This window comes from Hippopotamus amphibius, chromosome 5 (assembly GCF_030028045.1).
Source record: "Hippopotamus amphibius kiboko isolate mHipAmp2 chromosome 5, mHipAmp2.hap2, whole genome shotgun sequence".
Classification (NCBI taxonomy): domain Eukaryota; kingdom Metazoa; phylum Chordata; class Mammalia; order Artiodactyla; family Hippopotamidae; genus Hippopotamus; species Hippopotamus amphibius.
The window spans coordinates 47,630,786-47,655,638 of NC_080190.1; the positions used below are offsets into that span (position 1 = coordinate 47,630,786).

A 24,853-nucleotide genomic window follows, 5' to 3' on the forward strand; every position below is an offset into this window, starting at 1 on the left:
CAAACATCTTGAGTGTGGACTAACCATATGTTTGAAGTCTTTCAAATCTGCCTGTTTGTCCCTTGTGATGTTTGCAACCACCACAAGTACTACTAGTTTTTCTGTCATGAAAAACTGCTCTTGGTCAGAGATCGAGCCTGAAATTCTCATCCTCACACCACATCCAAATCAAGTGCCCCAGGTAAAAGGGGGACTGTAGATCATTAGTGCCAGTTCTCCACTGCAGACTTTTAACTGCTAGTGTGTTCCTTGGGGCCCCTGTCCTCTGGCAGGCCTTTGTCTTCTCAATGCTATGAGACTGCAGGAAATCATACTATGTTTTCAAAAGTTCTTTTTTTTTTTTTTAATCTTTTTCTTTTTTTCTTGGCTGCACCATGCAGCATGCAGGATCATGTGGGCTCTTATTCCCCGATCAGGGATTGAACCTGTGCCTCCTGCAGTGGAAGGGCAGAATCTTAACCACTGGACCACAAGGGGAGTCACAAAAGTTTAGTTCTTTAGCTTCTTTACCAACATAGCTTAAGATTCTGGTACATAAATTGAGAAAACAAGTTGCACGTTGAGGTCCTTTAAGTTTCCAGTTTTGCCACTCTAGCACTGTACATCCACAGAAATCTCTGTTAGTTCCTCTGCCCCAGCAGTGACCTACTGCCTGTGCTAAGCCCAAATTCTCAGCTCTAGCCTATACTACAGGAGAAGAGTGACTGCAAATACTCAGAGTTTATCTTTGATATATTTCATCCAGTTCTGATTTTCAGTAGGACCACCTATCTGGAAACAGATATCCCTACCTCTTCATTCTTTGAATGCAGTACTACTACAAATTTCTATCTTTTTTCCCTACCTTCACACTGCCCTCAAATTAATCATCCTCAGAAATGTCAAAATATTCCATCTAACTGAAATTTGATCTTGTGGGTTATCATTTAAAAATGTTTAGGGACTTCCCTGGTGGTCCAGTGGTTAAGCCTCTGCGCTTCCATCGCAGGGCACTTGGGTTTGATCCCTGGTCCAGGAAATAAGATGCTGCAGGACATGGCCCCCCAAAAAGTTTGATATTTGCCCACAGCCTCAGCAGTGGTTTTGCAGAGGAGTCTGGGAAAGAAAGAATGGAGATGCTAATGGGTTAGCCTTTGAATCCTACACTTGTACTTCAAACAGTGAAGCTCATTTTTATCGGATTTATATATGTGTCTTATGGTTCACATGTTCATTTCCTTGATTTAAATCATCAACCAGAAGAATAAAGTACTAAGCCCTTAAGACTCGTGATCTGATGTGGCTTGCATTTCCTGACTCATTTTCCACTCCCTGCCTCCCACCCAAATTCCTGCAGTTCCCTCTGGCTCCCAGCCTCTTCCACTTCCAGTACAGAGAGGTGCTTACCAATCTCAGACTTTGGTCAAACTGATCATGGTGCCTAAAATGCCCTCTTCAGTCCTTTAATTATCTCACCCAATGCTGATAGATTCCCTTTTGTTTTCCCAAAGGTGGCGCTAAAGCTCAAGCTTGTGGTTTCTCTCTGCCCTGCAGATTCTGGCTGCCTTTCTGTGTGTGCTCACTAGCCATATGCCAAAACTGGCTCTCATTGTTGCCAAAAACCCGGCCTCTGTTCACTGGTGCCGAATAGAAACACGGAGACAGAGCTCTGGCAGAGTAGAAAGGAGTAGCTTTATTACTTTGCCAGGCACAGGGAGACACAGCAGACTCCTGCCTTGAAAAAACTATGTGTTCCAACCCAGGAGGATTTAATGAGGAGTTTTAGAACAAACTTCTCAAGGGTGGGGTTGCTGACAAGATGAGGGTCTGTGCTGGGTCTCAGGTGGTGAGGTCTCCTAATCTTGATGAGCTTCTCTGATCCCTTTAATCTTGCCTCAGGTGGTCTCTTGGCTGCTCCTCCCTTGATTAGCAGCTGTTCAGATCTGCCCTTTGGAACTCAGAGAAGGTCACGGAGGGCGGAGTCTTACCTGCAAGAAATGGGGGACAAAAAGAGGCCTCCATGCCCGGTATCCCCACAGTGCCACGCTCGGTTTCATCACTACTGTTGTCAGAAATGCACACAGGGAGTTGGACACAGGGTAGGGGCATGTGTGTATGCATGAGTTGTGCCAAGAAATGAGGGTGCTCGTGGACCAGTTTGGGGAGACCATGTGTCCCTAGCAGCTTATGGTTTCTTAATGGAGTCCACAACACAGTATGAGCCGTGTCCCTTTAACGCCCTCCAAGAATTCTATCTGATGTTCTCCCAGCCTCTTCCCACTCCCCAGTCCTGAAGTTCATGATTCAGTATTCTAGATGGGCTGAGAGAGAAATGAGCTCCCTTCTGTGTTCCACACAGCTGAGGAGGCCAGGTGGTCACTCACACACTCTCACTTTCCCTTGCTGGAGATATCACAGGCCCAGAAAATCTCTCTTGGCCCTAAGCTGTGCTGTCTTGGGGAAGGATTGATGCAGTAAAGTCAAACTACCTCTTTTACCTTCTCCAATGTGTCGAAACTTGTTTGTTTTTGTTTTGTTTTGCTTCAACATTGTCCTGGAAGTTCTCTGCTGGAAACCTTCCAAAATGGCCCTTTCATCCATAAGTGATCGTCTAAGACAGTGTTTTGCAGGAGTTCTTGGGCTGTGGCTGTGAGGGGCTGGAGCCAGCTCATGGGCCACTGCAGGGTCCACAGCCAGGACGAGGACCACAGTCTGTAGGTCTATTACCCAGTGCACAGGTGGGCAAGATTCCTCCCAGATCCCTTGGCGGAGACACTCACAGCTCCCATAAAGGCACTTTCGTCTGTGGCGAGATGCCAAATTTTTGTTGGGGGCGGGGTGCAAGCAAGGGTCAACTTATTCAGCCATAGTGCTGACATCTCTCCACCCCCAGCCCTTATCATGCTGCATTATCAGTGTCATTAATGATGAGGTCCTTAGTGCTTATGATTTTTGACTCCCTGGGACCTAGCACAGTATCTGGCACCCAATAGCTCAAATATTTATTGAATAAATAAATGAATGAACTAGGCCTCAGATGATACTTAGGATTTTAATGGCATATTTGAGTGGGGAAGGCATTCATTAAAATAAGAGAAACCAAAGATAATAAAGTAAAAAGGAAAATGGCCTTGGTCTGTGTGCAATAATGAGAGAAAAGATTAAGTGGAGAAGGCAGATTAACTCCAGGTGAAACCTTGATTTGCCTGTAAGAAATCAGTGTAAGTTTTTAATCAACAAAATGATGTAATGAAACCATTTGTTTGGGGCTGTTTATTTAGTGTAGAGTGTAGAATTGGAATTGGAATAGTTTGTCATACTAGAATCCTCAGAACCATTCTTGGCTTCCACCTGTGAATGAAATCCTGTTGATTGTACTTAGAAATGCCTTTGCAGTATGAGCTGTGGCAGAATCTTAGTTCAGAATCTCAACCTCTTTCTTGGATTATAGCAATAGCCTTCTAATTTACCTCCTTCTTTACAGTCTCCTCACTTCCATCACTCTCAGTGCTCGTACAAAAGATATTTTTCTAAAAACGAGTTTAAGCTGCCTAAAAAGTTATTTGTCCATCTTTTGCTAACAAACCCCTTAGCATATTACACATAGCCCTTCACAACCTAATGCCACCCAAACTCTTTGGATTTGTCTGATACCATTCCTTCTCACATATATTTTGTCTTTTTAAACACACCATGCCCTCATGCATATCTGCGACTTGCACATATTGTTTCCCTTTTCTGGAAAGCAGCTCCACCCCTCCTCACTTGGAAAAAAAAAACCAGTTCAAATGTCACCTACTTTATGAAGCCATCCCCTACTCTCCCAGCAGATTTAAATAGATGGATCATGCCTTAGTCACCTTTGTATTTTTAGAACTTATTGCAGTATCTAGCATAGTACTGGCTTTTACTAGGAATGGAGGTTTGTGGGTTTTTTTTAAATATTTAAAATGATAAATATTACTATTGTATTTTGTTAAACAATACAGATCTATATAAAGTAAAAACTGAGTACCATCTACTCACTCCTGCAATACTCAGATATAGTCACCATTAAACCCAATTTTATGTGTATTATTTTGCACACTTTTTTTTGCATGCACACATATGCATATGTGTGTGTATAGTTTTAAAATCTTCAAGCCTGTTTTTGAATGGCTGAATGAATGAGCAAATAAAGGAACTTCAGATGTTATTTTTAACAACCCCAAAAATTAACGTCAAGAAAGACTCTTTATGAAGATAGAAAAGAAATGATAGAATGTAAAGGAGTATTTGGGATACCAAATTGTACACTCTAAATATATGCAGTTTATTGTAAAAAATTAAAAATTAAAAAAACAAAAACAACTGGGAATTCCCTGGTGGTCCAGTGGTTAGTATTCCACGCTTCCACTGCAGGGGTGCAGGTTTGATCCCTGGTCAGGGAACTAAGATTCTGCAAACCGCGCAGTGTGGCCAAAAAAAAAAAAAAAAAACTACTGCAACTTCATGACTGAATTGCCTATATTATGCTTACATAGAGTTAAATATAATTTCAAAGCTGCAAACTGTGGATTCATAGGTGGAAATTTTTAACAAGATGTAAAAAGGAAGATAATCCTTCCTATATATGTGTCTCTGAATACCAGTTTTCATACCTGTACAATACAAATAATTCGACTTTGTAGGAATTATGAAAGAATTAGAGATAAAATATATTAACATGCTTGCCATGTAGTTGAGCAATTAATTATAATTATTATCATTTGTATTGATCAAGTATTTTACAATAATGTGAGGGCAGACAATGTAGGTTATCTTGTTTATTAATAGCACTATTCCCTCAATATAATCATTCTGAATTTCTTCCACTCTTTAAGTCAGCTTTCAGGAATATCCAGCAATATGAATTTGGGTTTTATAATTTGCATAAAATTATAGCTATCCTTTTTACTTGTCCTTTCTCCTGCTGACTCATGAATCAGTTTTAAAACAGAAAAGCTATATTTATTTTGCATAATATGCTACAACATTGACTAAAAATAACTCTGATTAGCTCTTAGTAATTAAGGTTGCATACCTTGTTCTAATTGAGAAGTAATTCATAAATTAATTTAGATACCTGGGAGCTATTAACATACAAAAGATCTTTCTTTCTAATTTTTCTCTCCTTTCCATCCTTTCGTATACTGTTGTTTGTTGTTGTTGTTGTTTTGTTTTTTTACGTTTTGGCTGCACTGTGCGGCACGTATACTGGTTTAAAAGGCAAACTACTGTGAGGTGATAATAGACCCTAAGTGAATGAAAATGGTTTGAAGGAAACAATTATACGTGTAGTTTTCTTCACATATAATTTATTAAAATCTTGATTTACAGGAAAGATAAGCTAGGAGATATTCAGATTATAATTTTTTTTCTTGTATTGCTGCAAAGAATTGTTATACTTTTGTATTTTTGTATGTTTATACTTTATTTCCCCAAAGTGTAACCTTGTTGAAACAGGAACTGTCTTATCCTTTCTGTACCACTTCCAATGCCTATCACAGTGCTATTTAATTGCTGATGAGTAAATAGTCTTTAGACGTGGTATTTACAGTATAATCTTATTTCTAGAACTATATTTTACTTATGAGTTCAGAATTACATCTATTCCTTGTGCCAAATCTACTAGATGATTGCTCCTATTGTAGCTGGATTATTTATCCATTATAATTACAAAAGCAAGACTGCTTTCTCTTAGGAATATTTTTTCTTCATGTAATATCTATGTATCTAACTCTTACTCACCAGGGATTTATCTTGGTCTCTGACTGCTGCTGCTGCCGCTATTTATTGGTGCTACTTCCACCTTAACTAGTGTGCAAGTATCAATAAACCATGATCATTGCTTTCATGTTCCCAAATTTTACATGGTTCCCAGCTCCACACATAACTGTCCCTTCTATTGGCAAATGACACTTCCACTTGGGGCTGGAATGATGTGATGTGTTGACTGAGTCTGAGGGATAGTCTGATATAATGAGAAAAGCACAGACAATGAATTGGAAGACCAGGTGTTCAATTCCACAACTTACTAACTGTTGTAACCTGGTGACGTGGGCTTTCTGAACTTAATTTCTCTAATCTGTAAATTGGGAACCATGATCATGATAATACTTTTGTCTACTTCTTCAATTTGTGAATCATATAATCAAATAGTTATATAAAGATGTTCTGAAAACATTTAAAGAACAATTCCAACCTAAGGGTGTGTTGTTTTCATTTTTCATCACCTACCACAGTGTTTATGACCAAACATCACTAATAATTAAGAAACGTTAAAAGTTCAACAGAAAGAAAGCAGCAATACTGGTACATAATCCGTATGTTATTTAATTGGGAGAGGAAATGACAAAATAAGACAGGGCTATGATGCAAATATGTCTTTTTTGTTTGGGTACAATCCATACTATACCTATAATTATTTAGAAGTTACAAATAATTGTTATGAATAATGTAAGGATAATAATAGCCACTATTGGGACTTCCCTGACAGTCCAGTGGTTAAGACGCTGCACTCCCAATGCAGGGGGCACGGGTTTGATTCCTGGTTGGGGAACTAAGATCCCACATGCCGCACAGCACGTCCAAAAAAAAAGAAAAGATAGCCATTATTTATTAACTTTCACTATGTGCCAGAGACTGTACTAAGAACTTTTTATACATTCTCTAATTTAATCTTCATAACAATTCTAAGAATCAACCATTACTGTTCCCATTTCACAGAGGGGGAAATGCTGGATCAGAGAGATTGTCATTTAGCAAGTTCACACACCTAGTAACAAGCACAGGATATTCGAACCTAGGTCTGTCTAACTTCTCAGTCTGTATGCTTATCCAGTAATTTCCATAACTTACACATATCACACAAAATGCAACAGTAAACTCAGAGCCAAACTGAAGTGCTTTGGGACTTTCCTGGTGGTCCAGTGGGTAAGACTCCACACTCCCAATGCAGGAGGCCGGGGTTCAATCCCTAATCAAGGACTTTTAGAAGGACTGATCTGGTGGCTGTGAAATATGGTTTGAAGGAAAGTAAGACTGAAAGTAGGGAAACTGGGGGCTTCCCTGGTGGTCCAGTGGTTAAGAGTCCGTACTTCCACTGCAGCCAAGGATTCCATCTCTGGTCGGGGCACTAAGATCCCACATGCTGTGCGGTGTGGCCAAATTAAAAAAAAAAAGAAAAAAGAAAAACACTAGGAAAACTACTGTAAGATTGAGGGAAAAGACAGCAGAGGCATTGTGAACCAGTGGCATACAGGAGCTGGCTGGTACTGGCTTGAAGAGCCAATTATGTATATCTCTTCCCAACTTCAGGTTCAGTGACATTCAGCTGGTGGTTTGAAATCAGCCATGGGAGTATTTACACCATAGATCTCGGCAAACACTACAAATTAGGGCTCTCTTTTCAGAGAGCTGAATTTACCAACACACTACTAGCCTGAACAAAAACTACAGAAATGGGATGGAAGAGGAGGAAATACTAACTAGAGGGGCAAATGAAGTAGAATCAGTAATACTTATCATCAGTTGGTTGATGGGTGAGGGGTGTCAATGAGGAAGAATATATAACAGTTTATCAAGTAACTGGCTTGCATGATTCCAATGGGATACTGGTGACTCTTACCAAGATAAGGAGTTCAAGATAGGCCAAAGATAGTGAATTCTGTTCAGGGAAAACTGAGGTATCTGTGAAACATGATGGTAAAGATGACAGTAGCTATACATTGTGGTTGGCCAAAAAGTTTGTTCAAATTTGCCATGCACTCTTATGGGAAAAACCCGAACGAGCTTTTTGGACATAATAGATGCGAGAGTAAAGGGAAAGGTCTGGATTCAATATGAAATGTGGGAACCATGAGGATGTAACTGATAGTTGAAGTCAGTTGGGACTGAAACATTGGGAATGGGTGAAGTTTTAAAACAAAATAAAGGGATAGAACCCTGGAAAAGTCTTCAAGTTTTATAAAGTAAATATGAACAGTCATGTGCCTTTTTGTTCAGAGACAGTGTGAGTAAGTAGGTAGAATTGTATTTTCTGTGTAAACACTGAGTTTGGAATAAAATTATCACTGCAATGTACATGAGTTTTAAAGAAAGTTGGCATCTGATGAAAACAGAAATGTTATAGATCAGACTTACTAAATGAACTTTATAGCAAGATTTATGAAAATGACACTAAAACAACAAAAGGATTTTTAAATATCCAAAAGAGGTTTAACTTTATATCAATCATCTGAAAGAAAAAAAAACACTCTAGGGACTTCCCTGGTGGCACAGTGGTTAAGACTCCATGCCCCCAATGCAGGAGGCCCAGGTTCGATCCCTGGTCAGGGAACTAGATCCCACATGTATGCCACAAATAAGGAGCCCACCTGCCTCAACTAAGACCCAGTGCAACCAAATAAGTAAATAAATATTTTTAAAAAAGAAAAAGAAACTGTCCAAAAAAGAAAAGAATAAAAACACTCTAGAAAAATATAAAGAAAAATTATTTCAGAAATCAGCTAAAATGTAATTGTAGGGAATTCTAGCCTATACTTACCTCTATCTTGACACTGTATTGTAACTGTTCATTTCTTTGTCTCTGCCACTAGTCTTCACTGGAGGTGGGGAGAATGACAAAACCCAATCCTGTTCCTCTTCCATAACAGGGTGAGAGGTTTGAACAGATGACCCAGAAGGTCCCTTTCAATCCTGAGAGTCTGTGAACAGGAAATGGTGATAGTTGCTTACCACTTAAAAGAATAAGTGGGCTTAGTCCTCATGGCACCAAAGGGCCAATGTTTCAAGGCTACAGACTCTCAGCTCAATAGTACACTGGTAAGAATTTTCTAACAAAGCTATCCAACAGAGGAAAGGATGTTTCAGGAGGTAGCTAATGGAACGTCAGAGCTAGAAAGACCCTTAGATAGCTTTAGTTTGGGTCTTCCCAATCTTTTTCGTGCCATTGTCCACATAGAAAATGATTGTACAGCAAATCAATACCTCAAGGCATACTTGTCACATGCTCTCAGGGCTTTGGTTGGGAAAACTCTGATCTAGTCCAACATCCTCATCCGCAGTGGGGGACATTAAATCTTAGAGAGGAGATGTGACATTCCTGGATCAAGACGTTAATGTTAATGCTGGAGCTAGAACTCTAGTCCCTGGACAACTAACTAGCCAAAGTCTCCTCCCCACAAATTAAGCAGGGTTGGATATCAAGCTTGAAGACTGGGTTTGCGATAGTTGTAGTGGATGGGGTGATGGTCTGGATTGATATTGCTTTAAATGTGGTCCCATGACCACTGGCATTAGAACTTGTTAAACCTTGAGGAACCTGTTAAAGACGCGGAGACATGGGACCCACACAGACATACTGAATCAGGCTCTGCGGCAAGGCCCGGGAATCTGCATTTTAAGGTTTGAAACCATGCCCCACCCCTCTCCTCCGGCAGTAATTTTGGACTCTGAGCTCCAGCTGCTGCTTGAACTGAGGGACTCTCCTGGGCGCGTAGCACCCAGCAACCTGACTTCAGAGGAGCATGGGCGGCACAGCTACGCTGTGGTAAAGCTGTCTGTTACGTACTAGTCCTTCCCGTCGTCACAGGCCAGCCAGTGCCCTGTCCGGGTGAGGCCACCGCTGTGCCTCCATCAGCCTCGTGGCCCCGCGGCTGAACAGGCTGCGGAGGGCGGGCCAGGGGCAGAGGCGGCTCCGCAGGGCCCCCTCGAGGCCAGGGCCCTCCGCAGACGGGCCGGGCTGCTCTTTCCCCTCTCCGCCCCCGAGCTCCTCCTACTTCTTCGTAGTCCCGCCCACCAAGGAAGCCACTACAGCGCCTGCGCCTTCTTCCCTGCCCCGGCCCCTATCCAAACCGGAAGTCAACCGAGCTCCCATAGTGCTTCGCGAGTGGCGGGCATGGTAGCAAACTCGGGAGGGTCGCTCGCGGGTTCAGGTCTTCAGTGTTGCGGTTGTTCTGTTGTGTCAGGGCGCTGCACGAGATTGGGGCGTCGGTCAGTGCTTTGTCTGCGGATGCGATGGCGCTTCTCCGGGGCGTGTGGGGCGTGCTGAGTGCTTTGGGAAAGTCGGGAGCCGACCTCTGCGCGGGCTGTGGCAGTCGACTGCGCTCTCCCTTCAGGTAAGACTGCACGCTTGCGCCTCAGGAGGCGGCAGGCCTCAGGACGCTCTCGGGTTGGAATATAGACGCTTTTCTCCACTTGCTGTCCCTCCTAAAATGTCAGGGCCGACTAGGCCCTGTGATTCAGACCTCGACCTTGCCAAGGGGCTGGTAGTTTTGAGACCAGGCCTTATTCCATCAGTACATCGTGCCTTGCTTCCGGCTCCCTTTCCCCTCCTCCCCGCCCCTCCTCCCTGTCCAACCTTGGAGCACCCGGTTCTGTGTCCCCTACGAAGTCGCTCCAGGAGTCTCCCAACTTCATCTAGGCATTGAGGAGGCGGGGTCCAGGAGCTGGAGTATACATGCTTTCTTTCACTCTCTGCCCTTCCTAGGAGGTGAGGGCTTTGAGACTTCAGTTTTGCAAGCCCTTCCCTCTGGATAGGACAGGATTTTAGATGTCATTAGCTTTCTTGTCGAAGGTCTCAGATATATAGCATCTTGATGACATTTTGTTTGGAATCTGTGTTCAGTCACTTATGAATATAGGCACTTAAATTCTTAACATTGGTTATTTTCTTTTTATTTGTATATAGTTTTGCGAATGTACCAAAATGGTTTTCGTCCAGCTTGAGTGGTTATCCAAAGAAGCCTATGACTTCATACGTTCGATTTTCTAAAGAACAGCTACCCATATTTAAAGCTCAGAACCCAGGTAAGGAATTTGGGTTATATACTCTTCTCTGATGTAATGAAGAGGCCACTGAGCAGTTAAATTGCAAACTTGATTTTCACTACCAAAGCATCCAGTGAATGCAGAAACATAATCATTCTGTTTGATGGTCTGTAAAATAGGAAGTATAACATTTTTTGCCAAATAAAAATACTTTAAATGTAATTGAGAACTAGTGAAAGGTATTTTTAAAATAGCATGTAGAGTGAAAGCACCCAGGGAAGAGGATGAAAAAGCTGAATTTTGGGCCTCCTTGCCATTGGTCCAGAGGACCATTGATGAATCATTTTCCCTCTTGCTTAGCTCCTTTTTCTGCCACTGGGAATGATTATTAAAGTTGCAGTGGACTTGTTATGTAAACTTTAATGCCCTATGCAAATTACTGTTAATTTCAAGAGCTTTTTCACTGAAAGTCACTTTTCAAAAGAAATTTTTTTTTTTTAATAGATTTATTTTTTGGCTGCGTTGGGTCTTTGTTGCTATGCACGGGGTCTCTCTGGTTGTGGCAGTCGGGGGCTACTTGTTGTAGTGCACGGGCTTCTCATTGTGATGGCTTCTCTTGTTGTGGAGCTCGAGCTCTAGGCATGCAGGTTTCAGTAGTTGTGGCACGTGGGCTCAGTAGTTGCGGCTCTCGGGCTCTAGAGCGCAGGCTCAATAGTTGTGGCACACGGGCTTAGTTGCTCTGCAGCATGTGGGATCTTCCCAGACCAGAACTGGAACCAGTCTCCACTGCATTGGCAGGCTGATTCTTAACCACTGGGCCACCAGGGATGCCCTGAAAGTCACTTCTTGAATTCCTGAAAGATTTCCAGTTAGGGGATTTGTTGACTCCCTAGAAAAGTTGTAGGTCTTTATTTGGGTTACAGTGTAAAGATAATGACTAAATTAGTAATTGCTGATCTTTGCTCTCACATATTTTAAAACATAAGAGTTGAAACTAACAAGTGGTTTGCTAAATCATTTATACTCTGTCATTCCAGTTAAGATGAGGAAGGCAGTGGGGAATAGTGAATTGGTTTTATTTATTCTATTTTTTATTTTTTTTTATAAATTTATTTATTTATTGGCTATGTTGGGTCTTTGTTGCTGCACATGGGCTTTCTCTAGTTGTGGCGAGTGGGAGCTACTCTTCATTGTCGTGCGCGGGCTCCTCATTGCCGTGGCTTCTTGTTGCGGAGCACAGACTCTAGGCATGTGGGCTTCAGAAGCTGTGACATGTGGGCTCAGTAGTTGTGGCTCACGGGCTCTAAAGCATGGGCTCAATAGTTGTGGCACATGGGCTTAGTTGCTCGGCAGCATGTGGGATCTTCCTGGAGCAGGGATCGAACCCATGTCCCCTGCATTGGCAGGTGGATTCTTAACCACTGTGCCACCTAGGAAGCCCCGTGAATTGGTTTTAGAATAATTGAGTTTGTTTGCAAATGATATTTCTGTAGTCGATATACAAGACTATGTTTTGTTGTTTAGTTAGATTTTATGAAAACTTGATAATTCCCGAAAGACTTGAAAAAAATGTTTTGATTGAAATATGAAGTACAAAACTTGTAGACGCTGATTATCCAATTGCTTAAACTAGTAGTCAATTTCTGAGGACCATTTTGGTGGTAAGTGATAATCCTTGATTATTAGATAACAGACTTTAACAATGTTAGATAAAATATTAAATTGTTTATCATATTTAAATTAGTTGGTTAAAGAAAAGCTAAATCATTGTATTAAGTTGTGTGTGGTATAGAGGTGTCTGTAAAAATAATTTTAGAGCTAATGGATTATGCTTTCCTGGAAGTCTTTAGAAATTGATCCTGAGACATAAAATTGTGACATCAATTTTTACTTTGTTTCATTTCATAGATGCGAAAAATTCAGAACTAATTAAAAAAATCGCCGAGGTGTGGAGGGAACTTCCTGATTCAGAGAAAAAGGTAAGCATATAAGTTTTCAACATTGCTGACCAGTTATTCTGCAGTTAAGAACAATTGTCATGTCCTTTAAGGAACAGATGACCCAGAGTTTTTTTCTTTAACATCCATTATCTACAAAGGAACTTCATACCTTCTGAGCCATATAAATGATGAGAATGTGGATGTATGGGAGTGGCAATGAAAGGTTGGCAGCAGTTTGAAGTTGGAGGCTAATTAATGGACTTTCACCTTGGTAATCATGTATATGAAAAATACGTGATTTATAAATATGATCCCAGAGCACATTTTCCACTTGGTGGTTTAGTTTGTCTTTACCTGAAGCTATGCAGTTGTCTTTCCCTGACAGGTGTGCTATGTTTAATTAGCCAGCAACAGTTTATTGACTTCTTATTTGTGTTTTCTGTTTATAGATATATGAAGATGCTTACAGGGCAGACTGGCAGGCATACAAAGAAGAGATACACAGAATTCAAGAACAACTAACACCAAGTCAAATGGTATCTTTGGAAAAAGAAATCATGCAGAAACGTTTAAAAAAGAAAGCATTAATAAAAAAGAGAGTGAGTATTATTGAAATATTGTTTTCCTTTGGCAAAGAACTGAAATTTATATATCTATGGATATAGGTGTTTTTTTTCTTATTTTGATGATGTGGTAGAATGTCAAGCGTACTCCAGTTAGGAAAAAATAGGATAGTTCTCTTCTGCTACTAGGATCACTTGTCTTTGAGGCTGTTTTAGAAACCCTTTTTGCTACTTTTGGATGCATCTGAATTTAAGGTATATGGTTAGGAAAGCTCTAGGAACAGAGTTTGGCCTGAAATAACCAAATCAGGAATAGCAAAAATCTTGCTTCTGGGTCTTGTCTAGAATAACCTACTGGTTTGAATTCTTCTATAGGCAGTGGTGAATTTGATTCTGAATTTTGCTGAATAGAGTGAATTAATTAACAATGTTTAAAAAGTGCCTGTTGTATCTAATCAAACAAGTGCCTTTAGGATGAAATCCTATTTTTCCTAAAAATCCCACATGGTTCAAAATTAGTGGTTTCCAGCTTAAGGTATTATTCCATATAAATTCCATTGTTTGACAGACTACATCTTTCTATAGTATTAGGTGTGAGGTGGTGAACTTGCTGGTCCAGTACATATACAGTAGAAAATGGTCATCAGAGTTAAAACTGTTTCTCTGGAAAAGTAGATTCCAGCCTTTAATGTGAGGTGCTAGGATCTCTTTCCCTGACCCTAATGTCTTAAGTCCTCCTAGCACTCGGATTGAGGACCCACCCAATTTCAAGTCAGTGATAGTAATCTGAGACTGCTGATCCAATTAGTAAAAGGAAGCCAGAAAAGATACCGATAGTGAGAAATACAGGCTCTGCAGAGGGATGGTATTTGGAGGGTTGAGAACTAGGGTTTACTCTCCCTCTTTTGCTCTTCCTTTCTAGTACTTAGAGTGGGGAGGACCAGAAATGAGGATTAGGCAGATATAAGGGGTTTTGCATTCAAATATTTCTTCTGTTCCTTTCTCTGTTCTCATATTCCCATTACATGTGTGTTATACCTATTGTAGTTGTCCCATAGTTGTTGGATATTCTATTCTTTTTTCTTTTCAGTCTTTGTTCTCTTTGCTTTTGGGTTTTTGAGGTTTGGGTTTTTTCTTTTTAATATTTTTGGGCCGCTCTGCAGCTTGTGGGATCTTAGTTTCCCCACCAGGAATTGAACTCATGCCCCCTGCAGTTAGACTTCCTGAAGCTCGGAGTCTAACCACTGGACCGCCAGGGAATACCCTCTGTTAGTGTTTTTTTGGTTTTGTTTGTTTGTTTTTGGTATTAAATATCTTTATCTTTTTTCCTTTTCTTTTTTTGGCTGCATTGGGTCTTTGTTGCTATGTGGGCTTTCTCTATCTGTGGCAAGCGGGGGCTACTCTTTGTTGCGGTGCACGGGCTTCTCATTTCAGTGACTTCTCTTGTGCAGCACGGACTCTAGGCATGCAGGCATCAGTAGTTGCAGCATGCAGGCTCAGTAGTTGTGGCACGAGGGCTTCAGTAGTTACGGTACGTGGGCTCAGTAGTTGCGATGTGTGGGCTTTAGGGCACCGTGGGATCTTCCCGGACCGGGGATTGAACCCATGTCCCCTGAATTGGCAGGTGGATTCTTAATCACTGCACCATCAGGGAAGTCCCAGTCACAGTTGTTTTAAAATCCTGGTCTGATAATTCTAACATCCCTGCCATATCTAGTTCTGATGCTTGCTTTGTCTCTTCAAATTAGGTTTTTTGCCTTTTAGTATGCCTTGGAATTTTATCTTGATAGCTACACATGGTGTGCTGCGTAAAAGGAACTGCTGTATATAGGCCTTAGTAATGTGGTAAGGCATGGGGACAAGGGAAGCATTCTATAGTCCAGTGACTAGGTCTGGGTCCCTTAATGAGCCTATGCCTTGCACTGTGAAGTTCATAAGTGTTTCTGTTTTTTTCTCCCCTTTTTAGGTGGTACAGGATGGCTAGGGTAAGCTGTAGTCGAGTATTACCTTTCATTGAAGTCAGTTAGGCTCTGATAGTACACCAGTTTAACTGATTAACTAGTTTCCCCTGAGGGCAGGCCTTGTTAAGAATAATAAAGTACTCAGGCACTTCAAAATGGTCCTTTTCCTCTCTTTTTACTGGAAGCAAGAGGGGATTTTTCTTGATGTTTACTGTGGGAATCTGGTCAAGTTCCTGGAGATAAATCTTACAATATTGTGAGGGCCTTCCTGTGACTGCTTAACTCTAGGAGTTGTCCACGTGGAGCCTGCAGCAGTTTGTTAACTGCAGTTGTTTCCTCCCTAGCACTGGTTTCCATGCCTGAGTCTCTGCTCCTGTAGGCCTTGACTCCCTTGTTCACCTGTCTATGTCTGTCTCTTCAGTCTTGGGGGCAGCAGTTTGCCCTGTTGTCCTCTCTTCTGTGGATCCAAGAGGTGTTGTTGATTTTCCAGTCTGTTCAACTGTATACTTGTTAGGATGGAGTGGTGACTTTGAAACTCCTTACATGTGGAACTGGAAACCTGAAATCTGAATGGTTTTTCCCTCAGACATCCATTCTTTCTCCCTGTTGGAATTTTTCTTTCCATTAGATTCCCAGTTCCAACTAGTTAGAGAGTAGGTGAGAAGTGTGGGAACCAGGAAGTTGCAAGTGAAGCACCTAGGAGAGAAATCCCTAGCAGTAGCTCTAGAAGCAAAAGGGGTAATAAATTGTAAAATGCCTAGTTTTCTGACTGAGAGGTTCAGGGCCTAGAAAGTGATCTCTACATGTAAATCAGAGGAGCCCTGCTTTTACTTAGGAATGAAATTTGGGTTTCTTATTGACTGTAACCAAATTGCCATATAAAAGCCACATCATTTTACACATTACTAAATTCAGAAACTAAGTTAGGATGATCCAGTATCCTTCATTACATGCTGCATTTCCCCCCACTCCTTTTGATACCTAGTAAAAAGAATTGAATTTAACATATCTGTTGAGGGTTAAAGGTTGAGAGACATGCAAGGAAGAAAATGAAATGAGAGATTATTAAACATACTCTAATGCCCTTGAGTTGTGAAGGCATGTGCTTTGGCCAAAGAGATGGTGGTGTCCTGTAAGGATGAAACAGAGGGTTTTTTTATCTTTTAAAAAAAGATTTTGTACATATGTGCTCAGTTATTTAGTTCATGGAGGCCATGAAAATAATATGTAAAAGAAATGTTTTTGTATGAAAAATAACTCATAAAATCTATTAGAATTTTCAAAACAGTACTATCAAAACTTCTGACCTCAAGAGGGAACAATCAGAAACTCTATATAAGAATCATAATGTTCACGTTGAAGAACATTCTGTAATGTATAGTAGTGAATAAAGTTTCTGTAGGTAAAATTAAGTCTCATAGAGGTTAAAACTTTATCTTACTCTTCCATTTTTATTACTTAGGAGTTAACAATGCTTGGAAAACCGAAGAGACCTCGCTCAGCTTATAACATTTTTATATCTGAACGCTTTCAGGAAGCTAAGGAAGGTACATCACAGGTAAAACAAAACTGTGTTTGTTTTTAAAATTTTTCTTTATTTTAATTTTTTAAATATCTAGACAGGAATTTTTAGGGGTGTCACATGTCAAGTGGTGAAGAAAAGTGGTAAATTACTATAAACAAATAGTATACACAAATAAGGACCTCTTTCTTGTATCTCTTTTAAAGAAGAATCCTTTTTCTTACCACATACAATTAATTTGAGTATGTATTTGCCTGTGTGTGTGTGTGTGTGTGTGTGTGTGTGTGTGTATATATATATAGTCAACTTTTAAAATTTAAAAAATGTGTAAAATTTTCAGCTTTATAGGGTTGTTAAAGTTCTGGAGACTTAGCCAGCAGTTCTTAACTGTTTTACAATCACTGGGAAAGAATGAGAGTAGAGGTGTAATATTTTGTACTGGGATTTTAGTGTAACCTATGGCTTCATGTTACATCCTTTAATAAAATTTTAGTTATGCCCATGGGAATGTATTACACATGTGAATGTCATGATATGCACGTGTAGAAAGAAAAAAAAGCTTGTCATTCCTGCTGTGGCTTAGTCTTTCTTTTATTTCCTTAGAAGCTCCAAATGGGCAATTATATTTTTCCTTTTTTAATATGCCATGGTAAGAGAAGTTGTCTGTTCAGATTCCTAATTCTTGTCAGTCTGAGATGAAGGTTTTTGCCACTCTGCTTCTTTGGGTTATTTAGATCTGTAGTTCATTTTATAAATACTGTTGGACATATAATTAAATAATGTGTATATACGATGTACTTTTTCCTGACTATATTGTTTCACTGATTTACTCCCCTTGGGATTTTAAATTTAGTTTCCATGGCCCTACATTACTAAAAAAGCAAGCCTATTTATGTATTTATTTTTAAGATTTTATTATTTATTTTTAATTTTTGGCTGCATAGGGTCTTTGTTGCTGCACATGGGCTTTCTCTAGTTGTGGCAAGTGGGGGCTACTCTTCGTTGCGGTGTGCGGGTTTCTCACTGCGGTGGCTTCTCTTGTTGCAGAGCATGGGCTCTAGGCTCTCAGGCTTCAGTAGTTGCAGCACGAGGGCTCAGTCATTGTAGTGCAACTTAGTTGCTCCGCAGCATGTGGGATCTTTCCAGCCTAGGGATCGAACCCATGTCCCCCTGCATTGTCAGGCGGATTCTTAAGCACTGCGCCACCAGGGAAGCCCAAGCCTATTTATTTTTTTAGTTGGAATTTGCTCGGTCACTAACTAACCTTGGATTTTTTGATAGTTTTCTTATAACAGGGTTATGTGCTAAAGAATCTTACTGAATCAGTGGTTCTCAACTCTGACTGCATCTTGGAATCACTTTGGAAGCTTCATGGCTAGGTCTTATCCCTGGAAATTAAAATTAACTCGATTATATCATTTTTATTCATATAAAAAAATACATCCTCATAGTTTAAAGAATCAAAATAAGGCTTGTTATGAAAGATACTAGTTTTACCGTGCTGTCATATTCCTTACTCCAGGAGCAAGTACACTCTCTTTTAGTTGATTCTTGTGGTATTTACCCATATCTCTAAATAATGTTCTTATATTGTTACTCCCTGATTTTTTAAAAAATTTTATTTATTTTTTATTTATTGGCTGCATTGGGTCTTTGTTGCTGTGTGCAGGCTTTCTGTAGTTGCAGAGAGCAGGGCTACTCTTCACTGCGGTGCGTAGGCTTCTTATTGCGGTGGCTTCTCTTGTTGTGGAGCACAGGCTCTAGGTGCACAGGCTTCAGTAGTTGCAGTGCGTGGGTTCAGTAGATGTGGCTCCTGGGCTCTAGAGCACAGGCTCAGTTGTTGTGGCTCATGGGCTTAGTTGCTCTGTGACATGTGAGATCTTTCCGGACCAGGGCTTGGGCTCAAACCTGAACCCGCGTCCCCTGCATTGGCAGGCAGATTCTTAACCACTGCGCCACTAGGGAAGCCCCTGTTTTTTTTTAATTCTAAGGATTATGTATATTTTAGGCACTACCTCTCACTATTTACAATGAACATTTAACTCTCATTCTACTGTTCAAATTTCCATCACCCTACCCCCCAATATAGTTGTCATAATTTTGGTTAGATAAATATTGATTACTTATTATGATAATGTATACCATATTCATAGCTGAGCTGTTCCATATGGTGTCATTATTTTTCCTTTCTTGCAAAACTTTCCCTGAAATTGATTGTCTTGTTTTTGTATTTGCTTAGTTTTTTATGTACTATCCATAACTCAACCCAAACTCTTCAATATTCACTAACTTTGAGTACATTTAGATGCATTAAATATTCTGTCAGTTTCAATCAGGAACCTCTGATTTGTTTCAGTTTGGTTGTTGCCTTCTATGCTTAGTGCCTAGCTGATATCCTGGATCTTCATCATCATCCTTGTGGTGCTTTTGCTTCTTCTGTTGTCTTTCTTGGTTCACTAATTCTGTTACAGCATTTCCTCCAGTAAGAGTACATGGGAGATTAATTTTTTGAGTTCTTGCATGTCTAAAAATGTACATTTGTTTGATAGTTTGACTTATAGAATTCTAGGGTGGAAATCATGTTCTTTGAAAAATTTAAAAATATTGATTCTCTAGTAGCTTTTTAAATTGCTTGTGAGAAGTATAAAGCCATTTTGATAGTTGGTCTTTTGACTATGATCTGTTTCTTTTTTTTCCCTCCCCTTCTCTTTTTTCCTTTGTTCTGACTCTCTGGAACTCTTATGATTTTTTTATGCATCTTCTGAACTGGTCCTCTAATTTTCTTAGTTTTTCTGTATTGTTTTCTCTCTCTTTTTAAATTTTTATTTATTTATTTATTATTTATTTATTAATTTTTTATTTATTGGCTGCATTGGGTCTTTGTTGCTGCACACAGGCTTTCTCTGGTTGCGGAGAGTGGGGGCTCCTCTTCATTGCAGTGGTCAGGGTTCTTATTGTGGCAGCTTCTCTTGTGGAGCACGGGCTCTAGGTGCATGGGCTTCAGTAGCTGTGGCGTGTGGGCTCAGTAGTTGTGGCACATGGGCTTAGTTGCTCCGAGGCATGTGGGATCTTCCCAGACCAGGGCTCAAACCCGTGTCCCGTGCATTGGCAGGCAGATTCTTATCTACTGCGCTACCATGGAAGCCCTGTATTGTTTTCTCTTTTTTGCTTTTCTTTCTGCGATATACATTTTCACTTAATCTCCTTGCTTTCAGCGTGTTACCATTGCCCCAACTGTACTAGGTATCCACAGAGTAACTATTTTACGCTCTTCAGAGGATGAATGTCATAGAATCTGCCCATGGTGGGAATTTAACCTCTTTTTTTAAACAGACTTTCAGTCGATCCTCATGATTTAGCTTGACCTTCACCTCTATTTTATACTTATCTTGTGCTGCCAATTCCTGAGCTACTTGAGAATCCTGCATTGTAAATCAATTTGCCTTTTAGCTTTTCTTGGATTAGATACTATTTCTCTGTCTGCTTTTCAGCTTCCAAAATGCTGAACAGGTAGTGCCCTCTCCTATTGTCTTTGTCCATGTGGTTTTTATGCCTTAAGAAATTTTAATTGTTTAATTAAAAAAAAATAAGTTTATTGCTTATAGTTCTGGAGGTTAGGAAGTCCAAGATCAAGGCACCATCATGATGAAGGCCCTCTTCTGGTTCATAGCTGTCACCTTCTCACTGTGTCCTCACCTGGTAGAAGGGCTCATTTAATGGGGTTTTAGAAGGCAACAAAAGTAAATGTCTTTCCATCCCTTTAGTTTTTTTTAATGAATTATTTTTGTAGGTTAAAGATAGATTATTTACTCATGCAACTTCATAAATTATTGTTTAACACATTGAGTGTGAAACTTCATGGATTAAATATAAGCAAAAAGATATGTTATAAAAGAATTGAGAGCATTTTAAAGCAATTCTTTCCAAAATTAAGAGAGCAGTTATTTAGTAACTATCCCTGAATATATTAAATGTGTTTATAAAGGTAAGTTTAAAATATTCAAAACATGGGCTTGGATACTATCTGGTATCTCAATTTTTTTGATAGGAAAATAAAATTCAGAGTTCTGGTCAGAATAGTAGAGTTCATTGTTTTAACTCCTTAAATTCACTGATGATATCCTTCTAGCTTTAAACAGGTGTATTGCAAACCATATCCATCTTTCCCTCACATTCTCCTTCTCCTGTCCCTCTGTCTCTTTTCTGTCCCTTTTTCTCCACCCACCTATTTTTCCCTTTAGTCTTTGCTCTCTGGTAGCAACAGCACAAGCTGTGTGAGGTATACTCACTCTCCTCTCTGCCTCTCTTCCAGCTGTGGGATTCCTACATCCCTTTAATTTTACAGATGAAGAACCAAGCCTAGGGAGATAATATGACTTTTTCCAAGTCACATAATTAAGTTCAGCTAAGTAGAAGAACTGGTGTTGTATTGTTCCTATGGCTACAACTAAACGTGTTGGCACAAATTTTAGAATAAAACATTAAGCTACAGAGAGGAAATAAAACACTTAGTTTTGAAGTTAGTCTATGACAAAATGTAGTTTATACTTAAATATTAATATTTCTGAATCCAAAAAGATAAATATCTGCACAGCAAAAGAACCATCAACAAAATGAACTCATCCTACCAAAAGGGGGGGAAATATTTGCAAATGATTTAAAGAACTCACACAACTCAGCCGCAAAAAAAAAAAAAATCTGATTAAAAGTTTGGCAAAGGATCTGAATGGACATTTTTTCCAGAGAAGACATAGAGATGGCTAACGAGTACATGAAGAGGTACTCAACATCACTATCATAAAAATGTAAATCAAAACTGAGATATCACCTCATACCTGTTAGAATGGCTATTATCAAAAAAGCAAGAAATAACAAGTGTTGGTAAGGATGTGGTAAAAAGGGAGCCCTTGTGCTAAAACACTAACTTAGAAAGATATATATACCCCCATGTTTACTGCAGCATTATTTACATTAGCCAAGACATGGAAGCAGTCTAAGTGTCCATTGATGGATGAATGGATAAAGAAAATGTGGTGTATATGCAATGGAATATTATTCAGACCATCATAAAGGAGTCTTGCATTTGTGACAACGTGAATGGTCTGAGAATAACGTAGTCTTGCCATTTGCAGCAACATGAATGGTCCTTGAGAATGTAATGCTAAGTGAAAAAAATGTCAGAAAACGACAATGTATAATCTCATTTATATGTGGAAACTTAAAAAAAGAGCTCATAAACACAGGTAACAGATTGGTGTTCGCTAGAGTTGGTGGGTGGGGGTGGGGAGTGAAATGGGTGAAGGTAGCCAGAAGGTACAAACTTCCAGTTATAAATAAATAAGTCCTGGGGATATAATGTACAGTATAATGACTAGAGTTAATACTGTGTTGCATTAATACTGTGTTGCGTATTTGAAAATTACTAGGAGAGGAGATCTTAAAAGTCATCACACACACAGAAATTTGTAACTGTGGTGATGAATGTTAACTAGACTTACTCTGATCATTCTGCAGTATATACAAATATTTAATCATTATGTTGTACACCTGAAACTAATGTTATATGTCAATTACATCTCAAATTTTAAAAGATATCTTAAAATATCTTCATACTCTTCATTTTTGTACATTTTAACAGTTTAATAATTTTTACTTAGAAAAGATGTCAAAAATTGATGAGTCTTTGCCTATGATTCTTGATATCTGAGTCTTTGTTGTTGGAATTAATAATAAAAAAGCATTTTTCTTTAATCATTGAAGTCCCTATATCTGGTATTTAAACATGTTTTACAGGTAAAGCTGAAAACTGTAAATGAAAGCTGGAAAAATCTCTCTCATTCTCAAAAGCAAGTAAGTAGTATGGTTTTAATCTCAAATGTCTAGTTAGAATATCTATGAGAATATATTAGGGCAAGGCTTGATTTATGTGAAAACAACCTTATATTACACAAAGTATTTTTAAATTATTTTCATATTCTTAGAACCAGTTTGGCTTTTTCTTTTGGTAGTTTTTGACTGCAAATAAAATTGGTATTTAAAACAGTGTCACTCATAACTTAGTGTCACTGTAGCCAGTGATGATCACATCCTGCCCCTGTTCCTTTTCTATACTCCAAGCCCTGAAATTGTAATAACTTCATTAATATTTAAAAATCTTTATCTTTTTTTGATCTAATTTTTATCTCACAAAAACATTCCTTTCCAGTCCCCCTTTATACGTGTAGAATAGTAAGGTAATTTCTAGAATATATTTAGGAAAGCCTTCCAGAAATTAATTGTGAAGATTCCTCTAAAGAAATCATTTTAACGATTACACTTTTTCTCAGGTATATATTCAACTTGCTGAAGATGACAAAGTTCGTTATCATAACGAAATGAAATCTTGGGAAGAACAAATGGTTGAAGTTGGACGAGATGATCTTATACGACGCTCAATGAAATACCCAGCAAAAAATGACCCTGGGAAGTATTAAAATAGAAGATTGAGTTATGTTCGTAATGGATAGACACAAGAAACCAATTAGGTCTCAGTACCCAAAGCTGTTGTAAAATTAGTGGATAAAGTTGGTAAACATTTATATTTAATTCCTTTTCTTTAGCCCATGGACTTCGGCCAGCCAGTTCAACACATTTTGTATTGGTGTCTTGCTTTGGAAAACCCAAACAGATAAGAGTTCATGTGGAATTTATTTTGTGTTTAGAAACTACTGAGCATCAAACTAATCCATGAAATGTAGCAGTGAATCATTTTACCTTTGATAAAGGTAGATCAGACTGTGAAGTTTTTTTATAGTTGATGACTATGGAAAGAATATTTTTGTTTCCTTATATTATGGAGGCAGGAGTTTCCTATTCAAAAGTGTCTCAAAGTTTGTGGAAGCCATTGTATTCTGTGATATAATTGTGCATTTTTAAAAGAGCATCCAGAACTCATCTTGGTAAATTCCACATCCTGGGTATAATTCATATTGTAGTCAGAGATGATGGTTGTACATGCAAGGGCTTTCTGGTGTCAGTTGCAACTTTTATAAAAGAGAGAGGTTTATAAACCTTTTTCCTCATTATCTTTTTTCCTAAATTAAAAACTAAAAAATTATGTACCAAATCTATGCATATTGTTTCATATTGCATAGGATAAAAATTTAAGTGTTTCCTAATTATGTGTTTTAAGGTGAAACATTCATTTTACAGCTTTCTGGTTTTTTTGTTTGTTTTTTTAAAGTAGGAATGTGATTTTTTTTTTCTCTTATGTGAGTGTATTTATCCAGAAAGTGGAGAACTTATTTTGTATAAGTTTTAAAATATGAGACCTAAAAAACGTAGGTTTCCAAAGTTTCTAGACTTCGAACCTATAATTTTTAAGCATTTGGCATAACATATAAAAGCTTATATAAAGGACAGCCAGTTCTGGCCTGTTGGCCAAATCCAGCCCCCTTCCTGCTTTTCACGGCCTTGTGAGCCAAGAATTGTGTTTACAATTTTAAATGGTTAAAAAAAAAAAGAATATTTCAAGACATAAAAGTTAATATGAAATTCAGTGTCCATAAATAAAGCTTTATTGGAACACAGCCATACTCATTGTTTATGGCTGCTTTTGTGCACCAGTGACAGAGTTGATTAGTTGCTACAGAGATGCATAGTCTGCAAAGACTGATCTGTATGGTGTGGAATGGGATGCTCTTAAATTATTTGCTATGGCTTAGTAAAATAAATCTTAAGAGTTTGCCAGTTAGCACATAAATCTTACCATCTTTTAGCATTTGTTTATCCTCTTAGGAGAGTCAAGCAAAGGTTTTCAAAATCCACACCAGCTTTTGTGAGCCAAATATTTGTCATCGTCAGTTCATAGGAATAGGATAACTCAAAATTTATATTTATGTTATGCAAAATATGCCCCCAAATTGTGTATTCTAGATCTCCAGAAACAAATGAAGATTTTTGTAGTTTATAGATAGAAAATAAGTAAAAAGTCATGAAAAAATGACTTGTTATATACTAAACTTGGCAAAGGTAGGGATTGTAGAGAAAAATATAGCTTAAGAGGAAGCCTAAGATTTAAATATATGAAGTTGAGTGTTTTCAGACAACTTTCCCCTA

The 24,853-nt window shown here is 38.9% G+C and overlaps 1 protein-coding gene and 1 long non-coding RNA gene across 3 annotated transcripts; one reads left to right on the forward strand and one right to left on the reverse strand.

Moving 5' to 3' along the window:
• Window positions 1-1,792: 1,792 nt before the first annotated feature.
• On the reverse strand, window positions 1,793-9,746 carry LOC130853909 (uncharacterized). 2 transcript variants are annotated; one of them, XR_009053904.1, is made up of 3 exons: window positions 9,572-9,746; window positions 8,546-8,705; window positions 1,793-1,967 (listed from the first exon to the last, which is right to left on the reverse strand). It is a non-coding gene; the product is annotated as an uncharacterized LOC130853909 (long non-coding RNA). The 2 variants fall into 2 exon arrangements; XR_009053905.1 differs by lacking the exon at window positions 1,793-1,967 and adding an exon at window positions 6,472-6,559.
• Window positions 9,692-23,910, forward strand: TFAM (transcription factor A, mitochondrial). Its single transcript, XM_057736361.1, has 7 exons — window positions 9,692-10,118; window positions 10,691-10,809; window positions 12,679-12,749; window positions 13,160-13,309; window positions 16,697-16,792; window positions 22,550-22,606; window positions 23,083-23,910. Exons 1-7 carry the CDS (start codon window positions 10,018-10,020, stop codon window positions 23,227-23,229), a joined length of 741 nt encoding a protein of 246 aa, XP_057592344.1. The 5' UTR covers window positions 9,692-10,017; the 3' UTR covers window positions 23,230-23,910.
• The last annotated feature ends 943 nt before the right edge of the window (window positions 23,911-24,853 follow it).